The sequence below is a fragment of the Elgaria multicarinata genome, chromosome 1, assembly GCF_023053635.1.
Source record: "Elgaria multicarinata webbii isolate HBS135686 ecotype San Diego chromosome 1, rElgMul1.1.pri, whole genome shotgun sequence".
Taxonomy (NCBI): Eukaryota; Metazoa; Chordata; class Lepidosauria; order Squamata; family Anguidae; genus Elgaria; species Elgaria multicarinata.
Window position 1 is genome coordinate 54402147 of NC_086171.1, and position 20061 is coordinate 54422207.

The window sequence follows — 20061 nt, forward strand, 5'->3', positions numbered from 1 at the left end:
AATATAGTCACAATATTACATATTATTGGTTAACGTAATTAATATAAATAAAAAGTTGCCATACAGATATGTCATGAAGGAGAAAACAACAACCCCCAGTTATCTCCTTCATTATCAGGTGATTATTGAGATACATTTAATTCACATATCAATAAAATCAAAGCAAAATTCAATGTACATGAATTTTGGAAATATTTACAAGACACAACAACCCACAATTAAATGTAGTCAGAGCATCTTAAGATTTTTGAGGCTAAGTTCCAGTACTTTTAATGTAGGGCAAAGGTGGGGAACCTCTTTCAGAAGCCCTTTAGATTAAAGGGGAATTGCATTTCCTTTCCGGTGCTTTGCTTCCTGCTTCACTTTCACATTTGAAACAAGCTGAATTACATGGGAAGAGAGCAGCGATCACATTGTCTGTAATCTAAAACTTCCCAGCGTATATAGTTGAATAGGACAGCGCCCTCTGGTGGGTGTTTTGTAGTGCAACTTCGACTGCACAATGCAGGAAGAATCAGGATATTTCAGAAGAATTGTGTTTTCCAAGGTTAACTTTTAAGCAGAATAACTGAGGGAAGGAGTGAGAGACGTGCAGGAGGCTCACGATGTTGTCAAAATGACCCACAAACTTCTGTGAATGGCCAGTCACAAATATGCTATAAAGCCCTCAGCCCAAGGTGTAGATTCAATTTTGGCCACATTTCAGTGGTGGATGGGGCAGAAGGCAAAAAGGTTGGGGCCAAAAATATACAAAATACCAGCACATTTTAGCTTAAGACCCTTCCTATGATTAATAAGCCTTAGGAGAGGCATTTCTACCTTTCACAATAAGAGAAAAACTGCACAAAAGGAGGAAAATCATAAGTGGTTGAGGGAAAGAAGGTGGGCCAGGGGAAGTGGCATAGCCATCTCGGGAATCCCCTGAGGGCCAGATTCAGCCCCTGGGCCTGAGGTTCCTCACTTCTGATCTAGGGTGAGCAATTTGATTCTTGCTATGATATTATGACTTGTGGAGCAGCAACCATGACAGAAGAGGATGAACTGGTTCTGGTAGATCAGCAATGCAACCTGTGGAAGTACTAAACTGAAACCCAGACCTTGAACTTGAGCCCATCTGCTTGACTCTCCTGGAGTCAGAACCCAAACCCATTTGGGACTGCCCTTCCCTGAGGCAGTGCACCCTTAGGCAGCCCCTTACGGAAGTGACTCTTCTTCTTTTTTGGATACCCTCAAAATGTCAAGGCTGCTCATGCACAAGCCCCACCCCCACCTATCACTATCAATTTGAAACTTGGCAGGTTTGATTCCCTGAGATCAATTTTTATCTGATTCTGCCACAAAATTTTAAACGTTTACCTGCAGTTCCCTTTTACAAAAATCAAACTGTAAAGGTATTTGGCATAAAACCCACGCATCTATTTTTCTGACAATTGGTAAGCATAATCTCTCCCTACGTCTGCAAATATCATCCAGATCTGACAAAGAGAAAAGTTATTGCTGATTTTTTAATTTCCCATCACAGTCAATGGGAGGCATGAAGCCTTGGATTTGCTAGCGGGCAGCCTTACTACTGGCCCAAGCTGGAACAGGCCATTATTCACAGTACCTAATTGAAGTCAGAGTAAAATCTTGGAGTCATTGCTTACCTCTAATGTGTTAGTTGTTTGGCCTGTATTCCCCCCCCCCCCCAACCAAGACATTTCCCTGGGAAAAGCTCCTTCTCTCCCCACTTTTTTCTTGGACTTCTTGGCCTGCATCTGACTCAGCACTGTCAGGAGTGACAGTGCCCAGAGAAAGATTTGACAGGCCAAATATGTCCTGAAGAAGTTGATAATTGGTTGGACAGTTAGTGGGCTAATAAACTGAAGCTCCATCCAGGCAAGATTTTGGTGGGTGATTTTGGTGGGTGATTCAATGGTTCTGGATGGGGTTACATTTCCATTTAAGGATGGTGCTTGGGGCTTAGATGTGCTGTTATCTCTATCTTTTACTTTAGATTCCCAGGTGACCTCTGTGGCTCAAAGCATTCTTCCAGGTTATGCTAGTATGCATCTGGAGCATCTCCTGGATAGAGCTAGCCGTACCACGTTTATCAATTAATAATCCACATGGACTTTTATAAGCAAGGAAATAAGCATTAAGGTAAACCTCTCTCTCAGATGTTGCATGAGGAAAAAGAAACTTGTACAACCGAGTGTCAGCCAGAATTTGCGTTTTCGTAACAGCTGAGTGGATACGAAACTAATGACATTTTCTTCTCCTCATCCGTCCTATGAGTGCTGCCTTCTATTTGTTTCAAGTATCTGGCTTCAATGCATCCAAACATTAACCCATTTCCAAAACCATTGCAAAATAAAAATAAAAATCTAGAACTCCAAATGCTCCATACAAAATAAACTAAAGGCATAATGTTCACAAATTATCTGCACTAAAAGTGTGCCTCAAAACATGGGTTGCATATCTGCTTGCCTTTTGTCAAGCAGTAAATATGGGAATATGATTGACAAAGGACAGTAGAATCTAGGGATGTGCTCCGCTTCTCCTCGGACCGGAGAAGCAGAAGCGGATCGGGGGGCTTCACCTCCCCTTAAGGCGGAGGCGAAGAGGATCAGGGGAGCAGCGGAGTGTTGCGGAGCGGATCGAGGTGAAGGCGGATCCTTCGCCTCGATCCAGAGCTCCGCAAAAAAGGTAAGCTGGGGTTACTTGGCCCTGCCGCTGTCGCTGCCGCCCATGTGGCGACGGCTGCAGAGCCAGGTAAGGGGGAGGGGGTCTTACCTGCATCCGTCCGCAGTCCCGCGGCTGCTTCAACTGAGCCCGAGGACTCAAAAAGGAAGACTAGGCCACAACTGCCTAGTCTTCCTGACGGAAGTGACTTCCTTACCTGCGACTGACGGACACAGGTAAGGGGGAGGCAGGAGGGGGCGACAGTGGCAGAGCCAGGTAAGGGGGAGGGGGGTCTTACCTGCGTCTGTCGTGACCTGTCGCCACCTTATTTATTTATCGCCCAATAGCCGAAGCTCTCTGGGCGGTTCACCTTCACTAGAGCTCGTGGCTCAACCAAGAAGACTAGGCCGCAACTGCGGCCTGGTCTTCCTGTTTGAGTCCTCGGGCTCAGTTGAAGCAGCCATGGGTCCGCGGACAGACACAGGTAAGGGGGAGGAGGGAGGGGGGTTACTTGGCCCTGCCGCTGTCGCTGCCGCCTGTGTGGCAACGGCGGCAGAGCCAGGGGAGGGGGTCTTACCTGCATCCGTCCACGGTCCCGCGGCTGCTTCAACTGAGCCCGAGGACTCAAACAGGAAGACTAGGCCACAACTGCCTAGTCTTCCTGACGGAAGTGACTTCCTTACCTGCGACTGACAGATGCAGGTAAGGGGGAGGCAGGAGGGGGGTTTACCTGGCTCTACCGCCGCTGCCTGTGCGGCGACAGTGGCAGAGCCAGGTAAGGGGAAGGGGGGTCTTACCTGTGTCTGTCGTGGCCTGTCACCACCTTCACTAGAGCCCGCAGCTCAAGTGTACAGTTCCTGCTTGAGCCGTGGGCTCTAGTGAAGCTGGGATGGGCCAGGACAGACACAGGTAAGGCGGAGGAGGGAGGGGGCCTTACCTGGCACCACTCCCCGCCGCTGCGGAGCTCCAATTCGGAGCCGGAGCTCCACAGCGGAGCGGAGCGGACCCTAGGCGGATCGAGGCGGGGCGGAGCGGGCCTGATCCACAATTTGCAGATTGGGCCCGAAGAGGATTGGGGGGTCCGTGCACATCCCTAGTAGAATCTACTGCTTATTGATTTTCATAATTAAAATGTCAGCAACTGCAAAAAGGCACTTTATTTAGGGCCATTTGTCTAAAGTACTTATTCTCAGACTGGGTTTAGTCCAATATCTTTGTAATCAGCATGCCTGTTCCAACTAACAGAGCATATTTACAATTCAAACTTAACATTATTTGTATACCAGCTCTGGTGGCTTTCCCAAAGACTCCTAAAGTTGCTGAGAATTTTATTAGAGATCTCTACTGCCCATTATAATACTACCACTGCCAGGATACATTGAATAGAAGGAATCACTATGAAAGCTGTGGTATAGGTATACAATTATAGTGGTCTGAATTTATTTATTTATTTATTTTATTGTATTTTTATACTTCCCAATAGCCGAAGCTCCCTGGGCAGTTCACAAAAACTAAAACCATTCAAAGTATAAAACAAACAGTAAAAAAACATGATATAAAATACACATTAAAAACTGATTAAAAAACATACCATATATGATTAAAACATCTTTAAAACATCCTAAAAACATTCTAAAATTTCACTGGATAGGCTTGCCGGGTTAATAATTCCTATTATTAGAGTAGGGACTCTGTTCATTAATATATATTTTTTGCATATGAGGATATGCAAGGATAGAAAAGCTGACCCCTCTGGATTTCATATATGAGAATGTATGTGTGTGTTGAGAATGCATGGATGCACAAGCCTTGTGCCACACTGTGATTCAAGGTACTTGCTGAGGAACATATATTAAATTGAGTACTTTCTGAATGGCAAAACAAACATTGCTTTCAAACCCTCATAGATTTATTTTTTCACTAATTTAATTTTATTATGTGTTAAACATATAATAAAATTAAGATGCTGAATAATTGTAATCATTTGTACTCCACAGGTATGTGAGAAAACCTATGGAGAGTTGGCAGCAGTGTTGGGTGCTGCTCCCTGTCACCACCACCCTCTTCCCTTTTCATCTGAATCTAATACCCACCACAGAATAGTGATGGGTAATGGTACCAACCATGAAAAGGAGAAGCAGTAACAGATGCCATCACCTGTTCAGTTGCTCAGCCACTCCCTCTATGTCAGTTCCTGATGAATACCTGGTATAACGTGAGAAGCACCTACCCCTCCAAGTAGTCTGAAAGCACAGAAAAATCAGAAGCAGTGAAGTAGAGGTGTGTGTGTGTGTGTGTGTGTGTGTGTGTGTGTGTGTGTGTGATCTCTCTTTTCATGATGGGTATCTAGGGGAAGATGAGTATCCTCAGTTGTTGCTTGGCACAGTTAGGCACACCAAAGAGGTGGTGAGCTAGATATCATCACCACCACCATGTCTGTTAACATTCTGGAATTGTAACAACAATGACGTTTTACACAGAAGAAGCTTGCAGTTGTGTATAATAGGCATATTTACCACATTAAGGCTATAATGGGACATTACAGTATGATGAGGAATTCAATACTGTAGAGAGTATTATTCAGCAAATGAAATTTCACCATCATACATGTTCATACATGTATCATACATGTTCAACAAAAGAGATTTTAATAACTCTTTCAACCAGTAAGTTGTTGGGTTGTTTTTACTGCTTTTAATTTCACATGCAACAACAAAAGCCCTACTCACACTTTAGTCCTCTACATAGGGAACAAACATGTGGAAAGGAATCAGGACTGCTCCTCTCCTGATCTCGGGACATTTAGTGAAGATCTGAAGGAGGTTCTGACTTTACTTGTATAGGCTCTTCCATGTGAGTGAGTAGGGCTTCAGTATATCTTAATTCACTTCGGTGCCTTTGTAAGGGCTTAAACAAGTTTCTTGGTGATACAGACATAGGTATAGTGTGCTCCTTAGGGTTCTTAGATAGCTGATCTGTTTCTATGACTTACCCAATACAATGTATTAAGATAGGAGAATGACATGAGGAGGCATTCCTATAAAACAAAACCTCACTATGGGAAAATAAAATAAAATACCATTTCCAAAGATTAAATTTATGAACCAATATGGCTCTAGTTCCAATAGGGTGGAATGGGATTTGTGTATGTCCTATACTATTCTTGCTTCACAGATTATGTGTGTACTGTAAAACATGATAGCGAAACACGTCATCCTGTTCTAAGATAAGCTAAATTCTTCACACTGAATATACAAATATAACCACATCCTTAATGAAGATTGGCTGTGAGCACCCTCTTAAGTTTACCATCTGTGTATCAACTCAAAACTTGAAAAGCAGAAAGATGTTTTTAGTAAAACAAGGTCAGCCATACTGGCTCATAAGGAAAAAATCTAAAATCCTCAGTATATACATCCAAGTATTCACAAAATTATGGGCAAACTTTCACAATCTCCAGCTTCCTTTAACGGGCAAGATGGAATGTCTTCTCAATCTGAAATCTTTGTAGTCAAACCCCATGATCCCAGCAGAAAATGATGCCTGTGTTGAGGGAGCTATCCAATGCCTGCTACCCATCCTCTTTCCTAAGGCAAGGAATGTGTGAGGGAGGGAAGGAGGAAGGGTTAGCAAGGAAGGGGAGCAGTGGTTATGTTAGGATTTTTGAATTAAAAAAAACCCCATGAGGCTTTTTCAGTTATCAATATGAACTTATCAGGTGAGACAAACAACATCCCTACTCATTTCTATTCATGCTTTCTTCTAAAGTATTCCCTATCTAGGTCAGTCAGTTAGTCAATCTGTCTGCCTGTCTTTTAGGGAGCAATCCTATGTTGATAGTCGGCATCCTCCGAAGTTGGACACTGCCGAATATCCTAATGTATGGAGCATGGAGCATGGAGATGATCCTCATGTCTGTCCTCTGGCCACCCTCCATTTCTCTAGACATGCAATTTTGCCATTCTTTAATAAGTTATAATAAATTCTTTGCATTCATATTTTTGGCAAAGATCTTAAGGGCATAAGAATTAAAAGTTGGACCAGACCAGTGTTCCATCTGACTTGGAAATCTGTTTTCTCATTCGAAATTGGCTAAATTTCCTAGAAGCCTTTGCTGCTGGCACGATTTGTAAAGCTCTTTTAAAAACCAAGTATTCTAAATACATTCTATTACCACCCCCCACTTTCATGGGATTTGACATACTTAAGAAACTCAAATACCTTAACAAGACATGACTTCCTTTTAGCTGAAACCATTTTGACTGTTCTTCAACACAGCATGCTTATTCGCATTTTGACAGTTCTAATACTTTCTATCAGGTGATATTATAGCCTAGAAACTCTCATAGAAAAGACACCATAAATGCTTGCAAATGGTATAACTCAGCAGATTTTTCTTGCAGCCCTGTAACCAATTGGACTAAACATCATTCATATTTCAATCCTCCATGAATTATACATTTTTTAAAAAATACATACATACATGCATACATACATACATCTTTTACATCACATCCCAAGTTAAAATAATGGGGGAAATGATTCCTGGCCCCAGAAGACTCTGCATTTATATAGAAACAATAGGCAAAACTGGCACACATGTTCAAGAAATATCTACACATACAAAAGTCACATACGTGCACACACACCACATGAAAAGTATTTCCCCACAAGGTTGGGGCCTCTTCTGAGGGGAGGGGAGGAAACAACCTAATTTACTCCTTAATTTTCCACAGAGTTTGAAGTCTATGCATTCTAAACCAACTCATACACCAAATATTCCTGACTTCACAAAAGTCCACTGCTTGTTACACAAAATACTTCATTGACCACACTCAATATGATCACTTCAAATATTTTGAATCCTTACTGGACTCTACAAGCTCACAGTTTACAGAAGTGCAGAAAAAATACAACAAAGCCCAAAGTCACATTTAATAAACAACCCCCAAAACAAAACACTTCCCAATATAGCAATTGCTCTAGTGTAAAAAGAAAAGAAAAGCCATGCATATAAATTACTCTATTCACAGATATAACATTTTTAGAAGTCTACTACATTATGCCTATATACACCAGTTGCTGGGGAACATGGGCATGAGAGTGCTGTCCCTGGTCGACAGCTGGTTGGTCACTGTGGGAATGGAGTGCTGAACTGGATGGACCCTTGGTCTGATCCAGCAGGGCTCTTCTGATGTTCTTTCCTTATCTACCTTCTTTCAACAGTTTTCCTCAAGTATATCCCATTTACAGCCAATGTTCTTTCTCACCTCCATGTCATTTGATTTCCATGCCTGTACTCCGTTCCCACCTAACACACTGGGTTGGTTTCAGACTTCAGCCATTCTTAGAGCAGAACCGGTGAAATCAATGGGACTTAAGTTTGTTATGACCAAGGTAGAGAACCACAAGTGAGGACTCTTGCTGGAATATGAACAGCATGTTTTTGTACAACAGGCACACCTGAAAAACTGCTACATGGAGATACTAAATAAAGAGAGCTGAGCAAAAAATTCTCAGAAAAAGAACAATTTTTTGACAAATTCTGTGACAATTTTCTTATTTGGGATCCACACCAAATTGCTGGAGAAGTTCAAGTATTCAGCAAAATACCACCACCCAATTGTCCACACACAAATAAGAACCCCTATGAATGCTTCTAGAGTTCCATGGGGGAAAAGGCAGGTTATAAATGGGAATCAATGAATGCAATAAAAATGGGAGGTCAAGAAGCATGGACCTCAGTATGTGGACAATGTCTAAAGTTAAAATCCAAAGACTTACTTATGGCACTCCCAAGGGATTGTGCATGCCATGAGGAATTTTCTACTTTTTCTTGTTTGAACTGAAGCTCTCTATTCCATATCAGAAATTGTCATCCGTCCCCCCACTACTGCTCAGTTCCCAAAATTATTTGAAAAAGATGAGCCCTAAACCTTCTTGAGATAGTTCCACAGTTCTCTAGATCCTGACTTAAATACGTATCTTCTGGATTTTCTGAAGTTGGAGGCAGAACTACAGAGTTCAAGAATTGGCATGAGGTGTCTCCAGACAGAGGGCTTCTACCACTAACAGTTATAGAATCATAGAATAGCAGAGTTGGAAGGGGCCTACAAGGCCATCGAGTCCAACCCCCTGCTCAATGCAGGAATCCACCCTAAAGCATCCATGACAGATGGTTGTCCAGCTGCCTCTTGAAGGCCTCTAGTGTGGGAGAGCCCACAACCTCTTTAGGTAACTGGTTCCATTGTTGTACTGCTCTAACAGTCAGGAAGTTTTTCCTGATGTCCAGCTGGAATCTGGCTTCCTTTAACTTGAGCCCGTTATTCCGCGTCCTGACATTGTGCAAGTATTTTGACTTTTCTTCTCTAGTGGATTTTTCCCAGTAAGAATAAGAATGAAAGAAATGATGAGAAAGCATGGGAAGGTTACAAATTGAAGTCGATGACATTGGGCAGACGTAATATTCCATGAATGAGGCAATCTGATTGTTTAATAAAAGCCTCATCTAGATGCACAGTTGGCCAGCCTAACAAAGAAAAATTCATAGCAGCCATATCCTATCCTGACACTAATACAAGGTATAGATGAGTACCTTTAAAAGATTTGTTAAGTATAAACAAAACAAAACAAAATCTTGAACATACTGATAGTAGGTTAGATCCTGATTTAGGCTGGAACAACAGCAACGATGGAAGTGGACTTCCTTGCGCCTTCCTTTCCATGACAGCCCCTCCAAAATGTGATGCAGAGAGTTAGGAGGCTGTGCTGAATGGGGTGAGTTGTGGTGTGTGTAGGGGGTAGGGGGTAGGGGGGCTCCAAACATCATGCAGAGGACATTTCATGATTGAAGCCCTTACTCTCAAAGAAGGCAGATCCATGATCTAAGCCCAGGTAAGGCAACTGGCAAAAGGTATCATACAGATTTTAAGACTGAATTCAAACTTTTGAGTTTTGGACTTGCCAGGTAAAAAATGCAATAAATGTTGTATTAGATTAAGTGTTTGAAATCTAATAGAAGGAAATTATATAACAAAATATAACCACTGTGTTTTAAACTTGCTGTATTTCTTGACAGCTATTTGTGTGCTTATTATTTGACTTTTTAAACGCCCTGTATTATGAATTCAGATATATGCCTGAATTCACTATTTGTTAGCAAGGCTGCACTGAAAGTATGTCAGGGCTGTCAATTAGAAAAGTAAATCCTGCTACAGATTCTATGTTTAAATGGACAGAACAGTCTCATATTATTTCATTTTTTTACAGTTATGTCCCAAGGCAATTTACTTCTTCTAAAATAGCCCATAAAATACATTAAAATGTCTGCAGTGTCTGGCACTGCTTATAAAAACTTACACAGCCCCAAGTTTCATTACAAGAGGCAAGAAGTTAATAATAGTTATTGCCCCCACCCCCACCCAATTTCATTTTTTTTGCTAGATAAGGGCAGTAATGGAAATCTACCATGGAAATCTACCATCTTGTGTCAAATCATTACAAATGTGGAATAAAAAGCAGGATATAACACTATGGTCAGATCTACAAGAAGCAGGATATGACACTTTGAAAATGGTTTGAAAACTGTATATGGAGTGTGTCACTACTGTTATAGCCTCAGGGTGTGTCATTGCTGCAATCTCTTCTTCTGCATTCATTTTTCCTGGGCTTTCGTCTGGTGGTTCTCTGCCATGGTCAGCACATGGCAAGGATTCTCTGCTTGTCTCATTCTGTAGGATCCTCTGCTGGTTACATGCTTGTTCCTCATTTGAATTTATGGCATCACCTGATTGTCAATATGTTTCCTAGCCTGGACCACCTTAAGGCCTAACAGTGGTACTGCTCTGTGGTCACCTACAGCTACAGACTCTATTTCTTGTATGTCTTTGGGTTAGAGATTTTGAGTTTGCATTGTCCCACTCGTTTTCATGTACTGTTATTATACATTCTTAAACACTGATTGGACTCTTCCAATGGAATATTGGGGTTCACTAGATGGATGGGGGATAATATTGCAACTGGTACGACCATCTAATTGAAATGGTAATGTTTTATCCCCCAGATACATGGTTGCATGTATCACCTGATGGAACGCCTCTCCCAACATGAACCTACCCGTACACTGAGCTCAACATCTAAGGTCCTCCTCCGAGTGCCTACTCCGAGGGAAGCTTGGAGGATGGCAACAAGGGAGAGGGCCTTTTCAGTGGTTGCCCCCCGACTGTGGAGTGATCTTCCCGATGAGGCTTGCCTGGCGCCAACATTGTTATCTTTTCGGTGCCAGGTCAAGACTTTTCTCTTCTCCCAGGCATTTTAACAGCATTTAACAACGTTAAGTTTGTTTTTAATGGACCCCAGAATTGTTGTTTTTAAATGGATACTGTTGTTTGTATACTATTTTTTATGTTTTTGATGGTTTTTAAATTTTGTATACTTTTAATGTTTACTATTTTTAATTGTTGTAAACCGCCCAGAGAGCTTTGGCTGTGGGGCGGTATATAAATGTAATAAAATAAATAAATAAATAAATTGCATGCTGTTGTTTATGTTGTCCTGTTGGCTTTTCCTGCAGTGGGTTTGCTACTTGATTTGTTACCCACAGAATGTCTTCATATTCACTGTCACTTTCGATATTTACAGCGTGTACTCTAGCTTTGGGTTTTTTCTGTTCTGATAGACATTTGGATGCATAGTGGTTAAGTTTGTCAAAGTTGTGGCACTTCTCCCCATAAGCTTTTTGTCTCTTTTTCTCTTCTGTCTTCCTTCCCACAGTACTTGCATAGTGTTCACTGTTGTCCTTATATCCAGTTTTTCAGTTTATTTCTTCTGAACTATATGGACAGGTTCCACTCTGTCCTCCCAGGCCTCTAATCCTGTCTTGGACAACTCAGCCCCCCTGGAAATTTACAAGCTTTTTTCTAAGATCAAGTCTGCTTTACTCAGCAATCTCTCTTGTACTTGTAATGTGCCCTATCCAGTTCCTTATTAAGGAGTCTTTGATAACTCCAAAATTGCAACTGGCTACTAACATCTTTAAACTAGTGCTATATACCTCAATGTCTTCTATTGCTTGGTTCTGCTTGAAAAAGCTATATCTTTCCACTGTTTAATTCCTTCTGGGGTTGCAGTAGGCATCAAAGCAACCTATTATTGTAGCCAAAATATACTGTGCTTGGGGAATGTTTGCACATAGCATCTTCCTTATTTCTCCCCTCCTCTCCTCCCCGCTTTCTCCAAATAGTGAATCAGTTTCATTTTCACAGACTCGTCTTTATCTGCCATTGCAATATCCACAAAAAAATTAAACTTCTCTTTCCAATTTTTCCATACTTGGGCTACATTCTGAGCTTGCAGGCTTAGAATGTAGAACTCTACATTCTCTCTCTCTCTCTCCCTCTCTCTCTCTCTCTCCTCAAAGTTTGTTATGCTTCTTCCCTCTAGGATCTAGTCAACACTGTCACCATATTTGAAAGTTGGTGGATTGCACCTCACAGAACCAGACTCTGCTTTCTAAATAAAAGTTTAGAAAGTTCTGTGAGGAACGAAAGTTCCAAGTTTTACTTAAAGGCTCCTCTACAGACCTCTCTCATGCTGTGGCCTCTCTCTCCTCATGCCAGAAGCAGTGGATTTGGTTCTCAACTATTTCCTGGTTCCTCCCAGAAAGCACACTCCATCCAGGCTAAATCCAGCAGATCTTTAATTTTGTTACACCTGGCACAAGGGCACCTCCCATCACCCATCCACTCAAGCTGGCTGGTGCCTCAGGATGTTTAACCTGTTTGAGTGCCTGCACTCTTCATTAAGCTGTGTCTTAAAGGTTCATCTGATGAGCGTTTTATCACATGCTCGCTACCGCCCACTTACGGACGTGTGTGCGTCCTTTAGATGTCATCGTCAGCTTCCTGCACACCTCCGGCTCCTTCTGCTTGTTTTTCCGTCGCAAAACAGACCCTTTTTAATCCAACTTTTTTTCCAAAATGGAATGTGTTGCAATCTCCTGCTGTGTGCAGGAAAAGTGGTGCAATAAAAACAGCCCCTGAATGGGCCATGTGGTCTTTGTTTCCTTCCTCTTTTCCCTCCAGGAAGAATGAGGGACAAAAGCAGGGGAGGAGAATTGATGGTAAGGAAACATGACTCCTCCCCACCATTTTATGATGCTCATAGGCATCTGAACTAATTAGCTCAGTCAAAACTCAGCTCAGAGAGTAATGCTGTTGCTAAACCAGGGTTTAGCCCCGGGTAAACCCTGGGCTGGCCCCTGTGTGTCCAGATGACACACAGGGGATCCCGGGGTCAGGCAGGGGTAACCCTCTCTTGCTGCAGGGTATTTGGCTACAGCTGTAGCCCGGTATTTCCCACAGTCTCGGGCTGAGCCCTAGACCGCGAGCATGTAGACCAGTCCGCCGCTTTTCCTGGCTACCGCAATTACTCGCGAGTAGCCGGGAAAAGCAGTGGATGGGGCGTAGAACTCCACAGGAGTGCTGCAGCCATCAGGGTAGGGCAGGGAGATCGGAGCCAGGGGGGAGGGCAGGGCAGGGTAGGGGGGGGGAGCAGGGAGAATGATTTTTTTTTTAAAAAAAAGACTTACCTTTGCCGCTGGTGTGCTCCTGCACACCTGGCCCTTTAACACTGCAAACAAAATGGCGGACACGAAGGGGCTTTCCTGCAGCCCATCGCATCAGACATGTGGATTGGAGCGACAGCCCGTGGTACTTCTAGCGCGGGCTGGCCCCTCCTCACCACCTGATTATCAGTAGGTCTAGCAATGGCCCAATAGTGTGAAGTAGGTTAAAAAAAGTTATGTTGTCAGCCAAGCAAGGAGCACCAAAAATAAATTCTATCAGCCCCCAAATGGGCAGCTGGCTATTCCCACAATAATGCCCAGGGAAGGTGGGCAGGATGCCATGCTGAAGAAGAGGCCATGTGGAGGACAGTCAGGCTTATAACGGCTCTGTTCTCACTGCCAAACAATGTTATATCTCTGACACTTGGATATTGCAGATCACATCTCCCATTCTTCCCAAGGGAGGGGAAAGCAATTCCATGCACATTTAAGTGGCTTTCTTAAGAACATAGAAAGCTGCCTTGTATCTGCTCTCCAGGATTTCAGGTAAAGAAAGCCCTTTCCCATCACTTACTACCTGGTCCTGTGGATATATATCAGGAATTGAATGTTGAACCTTCTGCATAAGCATGTTATCTACCACTGGCATGTGATCTTTCCTTTCCTTTAATTGGTTGCCTAAAAATGCTTAAGTTAACAGGTTAGCGTTCCTGGTCCTAGTTCTCCCATTCTTGGAATGCTATTGCTGCTGAACAGCCTAGTTCATTAAAATTAATCAGACCCCTCCCCCTTAAATGAACACAGATTTCTGTCCTAGTCATGAATGTTGACCCATCCATATTGTAATGTTTCTTCCCCGACATGCAATAATAGCTCTGAAAGTATTGGTGCAAAAGATTACTTGTTTTCAGGCAGCTTTTGTAAATTATTAATCATTTACACATGAGCTTCCTTGAATCGATTTTCAGGAATATGGTTTGGAGACTCAATGTCATGTCTTCCTTTGAATGCTAATACTATATCAAAGGGCATGATTCTCCTGAACTTTCAAGAAGCTTCAGTAGGATGCAGCATTTTAAAAGATACAGTCCATTAATGCTCTAGGCACAACACTAAACTTCCCACTTTTCATTCTATATTGTAATAGCAAGAAGGGAGATTTTTCTCCTAGTATTATAAACAGTTTATTTCCCCCCTCTTTGGTATGAATTGATTCAGTAAGTAAAGATTTAATTTTAAAATGTAAATGCTTGTGTAGTTAAGAAAAGAAGCAAGGAAGGGGAGACAGGATAGAGATGTACAAACTATACATGGTGTGGAGAAAATGTATAGGAAGACATTATTCTTCCTCTCTCATATGAGAATCCAGGATTATCCTGTGGAGCTAATTAGTAGGAGCTTCAGGACAGATAAGACAGCACATAGTAAAACTATGGAATTCACCACCACAAGATATAGTGATGGCCACCAATTTTGATGGCTCTAAAACGGGGTTGGACAAATTACGAGAGAAGGCTATTAATGCCTACTAGTCCTGATGGCTATGTGTTACCTCCAGTATTGGAGGCAGTATGCCCTTGTACACCAGTTGTTGGGGATCATGGATGGAAGATACTGTTGCATTCATGTCCTGTCTGTGGATTTCCCATGGGCAGCTGGTTGGTCATGGTGTGAACAGTGTTCTTTTCACCTCCAGTATCAGAGGCAGTAAGCCTATATATACAAGTTGCTGGGAACATAGGTGGGAGGGTGCTGTTGCATCATGTCCTGCTTGTGGGTCCCTGGTCAACAGCATGGTGGACTAGATGGACCCTTAGTTTGATCCAGCATGGACCTTCTTATGTTCTTATGTAATGCTGGACTAGATAGACATTGGTGTGATCAAGCACAGCTCTTCTTATGTTCTTATATGTGTATAAAATTGCACAGAACTCCATCAATGCAAAACTCAAGACAAACTTTTTTAGGATGCATATTTCATTCAAATAAGAGATGAAACATTTTCTTCTCAGCATTGATGTTGATTTCTTTCCTTTTCTGACATTGATAATGCCATCTATAATTTTTCTATGATATCTGAAGTCCACTAAAAAAAAGAAAAAACAGAGTATTCCTTGTCTTTCTTCCTTTTATGTCAGTACTAACTTGACATGTCTAGTTTATTTCTTAAAGGGACAGCAACACATTTCCATATTGTAATATCCACAGAGTCTTACAACCTGCATTAATGTTTTACGTGGGTTACAAGTACAGACATATGAAATCACCCTCAGAAAATTCTCTAATCTTTTCATTTCCATTAAAATTCCCCTTGCCATACCAAACAGAACCTTCCAAATTCACTTTTGAAATTTTAGGGATAACTGTAATTTTAACGGTAAAATAATATTATTGTGATTCGATACAGTATTACCTGTAGCCTGCTAATCTGGAAAACATGCTTGTTTGTAAATTCTGTGATCAGGTGTGTAAGAAAGAAGTGTTTGAAATGCAGGTAGCAAGAGGGCTGGGACCACACAGTTCAGAGCCATCCAGGACTTATTTATTTAATGGTAGCTCTGTAACACTCATTGTATATATTGCCTTGGATATCCAAGGGTAAGCTCAAACATGCATTTTCATCATAATTTCATTTATTATGGTCACAGACCAGCAAAGTTAATATAACATATGTAAAAGGTAGTTAAAAAGTGACTTGATAGCAAAATACAGTTTTGTAGAATTCCTTCTAAACATGCATTTTCATTATTCTGTGATTGCAAAATGAAATACTGATTAGCAGTTATACCATGGTCATCATAAATCAAGTACTAGCTTTCGTACCACCTTACCCCATCTCTGATACAATACTTTTCAATGAAGGTTGTTCCCAAATTCAGCAGTGAATTTGAAATGGTATGTCATCCAGTAGTGAAATACAGTGTAAATCAGCTTGCATGTATGCATTTGCCTGATGAATTCAAATTGCACATTTCCATAAAGACTTGTCAATGCCGAAGTACAAGGCAAAACTGTTGACAATCTATAATGCATCTTATACTAAATTTAGCACAACCTTACAATGCAGTTTACAACTTCAAAGCACACTATCGAGTTGTGGCCTTTTGAACATTCAAATGCAAAAACAATGTTTAAGTGGATGCTATATAAGCGTTGCACTGAATAATAAAGGTTACATTCATGGTGTGTAGAACTAACTGAGCACTGATGAATGAAATAATACTCACCGTTCTTTTTATAAAACATTATTTCTCCTTTGAATTCTATCTTTTCTTCCAGTGACTTTTCAATTTGAAGAATCATCTGATCATTTGTTTCAACACCGTATAAAAATTTACAGCTGCAGCTTTTCTGCATGACTTCCGTTCTTGCAAATCCAGAGAGCTCGCAGAAGCCATCGGAACAATAAACTATGGGGAAACCCTTAGCCACCTGAGCATTTGCAAGGATGAAGTTACTATCTGTAGAAAAAACAAAAAGTAAAACATTTATAAATTACTATTGTTTGTGACATATTAGCATAGAGGAATTCAGAGAGGAAGGAATATAATCAAATAGAGGTTGGCTATTTCTTTTGTTTTCTTTGATAGGATTCCTCCTTCAGGCTAGTAGTTTAAATGGAAGTATTTCTTTGCAAGATTATTTTCATTTTTAATTAAAAGCTAAAGGTCATTTCAACTGGCCGAAGATCTTCTGTAAAAGTTCAAAGTGACCGTCTCTACATTAAGGGAAATCAAGCTGTTTACCCGGGGCTGTTGTGCTTCCTGGTTCTTTAGCATGATTGATATTGGCTGGAATACACAGGAGGAGAGAAGTGACAAGGTAAAAGATCTGGTTCTTTGGCATGATTGATATGGGCAGGATTACGCAGGAAAAGAGGGGCAACAAGGTGGAAGATCCTGCTGTTCCCAAGGCTCCTTTAAATGGCAGAAACATTTGAATCGAGGGAGCACCTCTCTTTTTCCCTGGCGTGTGTGCAAGGGGGGGGGAGTCTTGTGTTCGTCTGACTTACTTCTAAATTTGCAACACTCAGCACACCTACTTGGGAGTAAGCCCCATTGAACACAATAGGACTTACTCCTGAGTAGACAAATGGGAAGTACTAACACAAACCAACAGAAAGAAGAAAAAATAATTAAAAAGAATCACATTGGATTTAAACCTAGCACAACTATAATCTAGCAAAATGAAGGGTCTTGTTCTTGTGGTCTTATAGAACTCTCTACATCCCCCACGGTTCACTTACTTTGGAGTAAGCCCCACTGAACTTAAAGGAGTGCTCTTGGTGGGGTAGGGGATCAGATATGCCTCCCTTTGTTGCAGGGAGGCATTTAACCATCTTCAACCCTCTCTTCCTTCCAATCAAAGTCTTTCCTGGGCAAGTTCATAGCTTAATGCCACTTTAGACACTGCCTATTTCACGCCATTAAGGGTTTTTTACAGTATAGGGTGACCATATGAAAAGGAGGACAGGGCTCCTGTATCTTTAACAATTGTATAGAAAAGGGAATTTCAGCAGGTGTCATCTGTATGCATGCAGCACCTGGTGAAATTCCTTCTTCATCACAACAGTTAAAGCTGCAGGATTATACCAGAGTGACCAGATTTAAAAGAGGGCAGGGCACCTGCAGCTTTAACTGTTGTGACGAAGAGGAAATTTCACCAGATTCTCCATATATACAAATGACACCTACTGAAAAGGAGCCCCGTCCTCCTTTTCATATGATCACCCAATATTACAGCTTTTCTCTGTGTTATTTTTTAAATAAATAAATAAGGGGAGAACTGTGGGAGACATCCTGGTTGTTGCCAATGTCATCAAAAAGACCCGTGAACTTCTGTGACTGGCCAGTCACAAGCGTTCCTTATTTTGCTCATGTGATAAAGCCCTATGTTTTACAACTTGAGCCTATACAATTAGTAGTAGCCACCACCAAGTTCAATGGAACTTACCCCCAGGTAACTATGCATAGAACTGGAGTCATGCCGAGTAAACTTAATTGTGAGATTTAATTAGTGGTTTGGATGCCTGTGTTTTATGATGGAGTTTTTAAACATCAGTGTTAGCTCATTTGAGTATAAATAATAATAAAGTAGGATATATATCCTGTGGGCTTGGCTATGAGGGCTATCATGGTGAGCGTCACAATTTAATGGTACTATACTACTGAGTATACTACTCAGTATACTACAGAGCCTCGTATGGCGCAGAGCGGTAAAGCAGCAGTTTCTGCAGCTGAAACTCTCCCCACGGCCTGAGTTCGATCCCAGCGGAAGCTGGTTTCAGGCAGCCGGCTCGGGTTGACTCAGCCTTCCATCCTCCGGAGGTCGGTAAAATGAGTACCCAGTTAGCTGGGGGGACGGTAATAATGGCTGGGGAAGGCAATGACAAACCACCCTACTATAAGGCCTGCCAAGAAAACGTCAGCAAAAGCTGGCGTCCCTCCAAGAGTCAGTAATGACTCAGTGCTTGCACGAGAGGTTCCTTTCCTTTCCTACTACTGAACAGGATTGCCGCCACAGGGAAGTGGAGTGAGGAGAGAGAGAGAAAGAGAAAAGTTCTACATGTGCATCAGTGACTTATTTTTAATGTAGCTTCAGTTCTTTTAATAACTGAACTCACTGGTATTTTCCCTGGAGAGCAAGGGGCTGTCTTCTTGGATCTGGGTTGGCACTGCTCTGTCGCCAAACCCCATGCTATCCCGGATGCACAGTGGCGGCAAGTTGTCCTAACAAGGGGAGGCAGTGTGGATTTTCTGGTGGCCAATTAGGCCTGCCAGGCCCACCACCTCTCCCTTTTGTGGCTTCCAGCGACCAATAAGAGGTCGCCTTCTACCCAGGAACGCCCCCAGAGTGGCTGCAAGCGGAGACAGACCAGCGGAAGAGCCTGGCTGACCTCACCCTGGCTGGAGAAGTAAGTCTGCCACTTTTCAGCCACACATCTTCACCTCTTTGCTCCAGAGTGGCTTTGAATCTGTGGCTGTGTCATCTAACTGACACCCCCAGGCACAGACGATGTCAAGACAGCTCCCAAGACTGTAATTTTTGCACCCAAGCCCTGGGGAGAGACAGAAACAGGCCAGCTGCAAAAGCTGGTGTGTCACACATGGGTGGGTGTGTGTGTGTGTGTGTGTGTGTGTAGAAGGGACAATTCAAAGTACAGCTCCTCTCTGCTGCCATTTTATCTTAGTCTGTTTAAAGGAAGAGAACTGTAATTTAATTATTATTTATTTATTTGAATTATTTATTTATTTGAATTAAATTAAATTGAATGGCAGGTAATGCAATGTACATGATACAGCACTTCAAAAACAAAACAAACGACCACTAGTAGATTTAAAAACTGTAAAAACTCTAAAATTTTAAAGCTATACAATCTTAAATGTTAGAATTTTTACAATTTTTAAATCTATAAAAAATATAAACTGGATGTGTTATTAATGGTCATTAAGAACATAAGAAGAACCATGCTGGATCAGACCAAGGGTTCATCTAGTCCAACATTCTGTTCACACAGTGGCCAACCAGCTGTCGGGACACAGGCAGGAAACGGTGCAACAGCACCCTCCTACCCATGTTCTCCAGCACTTGGTGTATATAGGCTTACTGCTGCTGATACTGTTTTGCTTTGTTTTGATTGAATTTAAACACCACACAATTGGCAGATGCCCTCAGGGCAGTTTACAATCATATAACAATTACAGCTATTTAGTGTACACCCTAAGGCTTCTGTTAGAATGAAGGGAGGCTTCCTCAGACTTGTACATTTTAAGGCTACCAGCTTAGAAGGGACAGAGGCAACCCTCGGTTTGTTGTAGAGTTATGCAAGGGTT

General features: G+C 41.9%; 1 protein-coding gene across 1 annotated transcript in view; it reads right to left on the bottom strand.

Annotated features, from left to right (window-relative positions):
* Positions 1-20061, bottom strand: part of KCNH8 (potassium voltage-gated channel subfamily H member 8) — a 218259-nt gene that overhangs the window by 124708 nt on the left and 73490 nt on the right. Inside the window, exon 2 of the mRNA XM_063128395.1 lies at positions 16456-16689. Coding sequence (XP_062984465.1) covers positions 16456-16689 — 234 coding nt within the window. The remainder of the gene's footprint in view (positions 1-16455; positions 16690-20061) is intronic.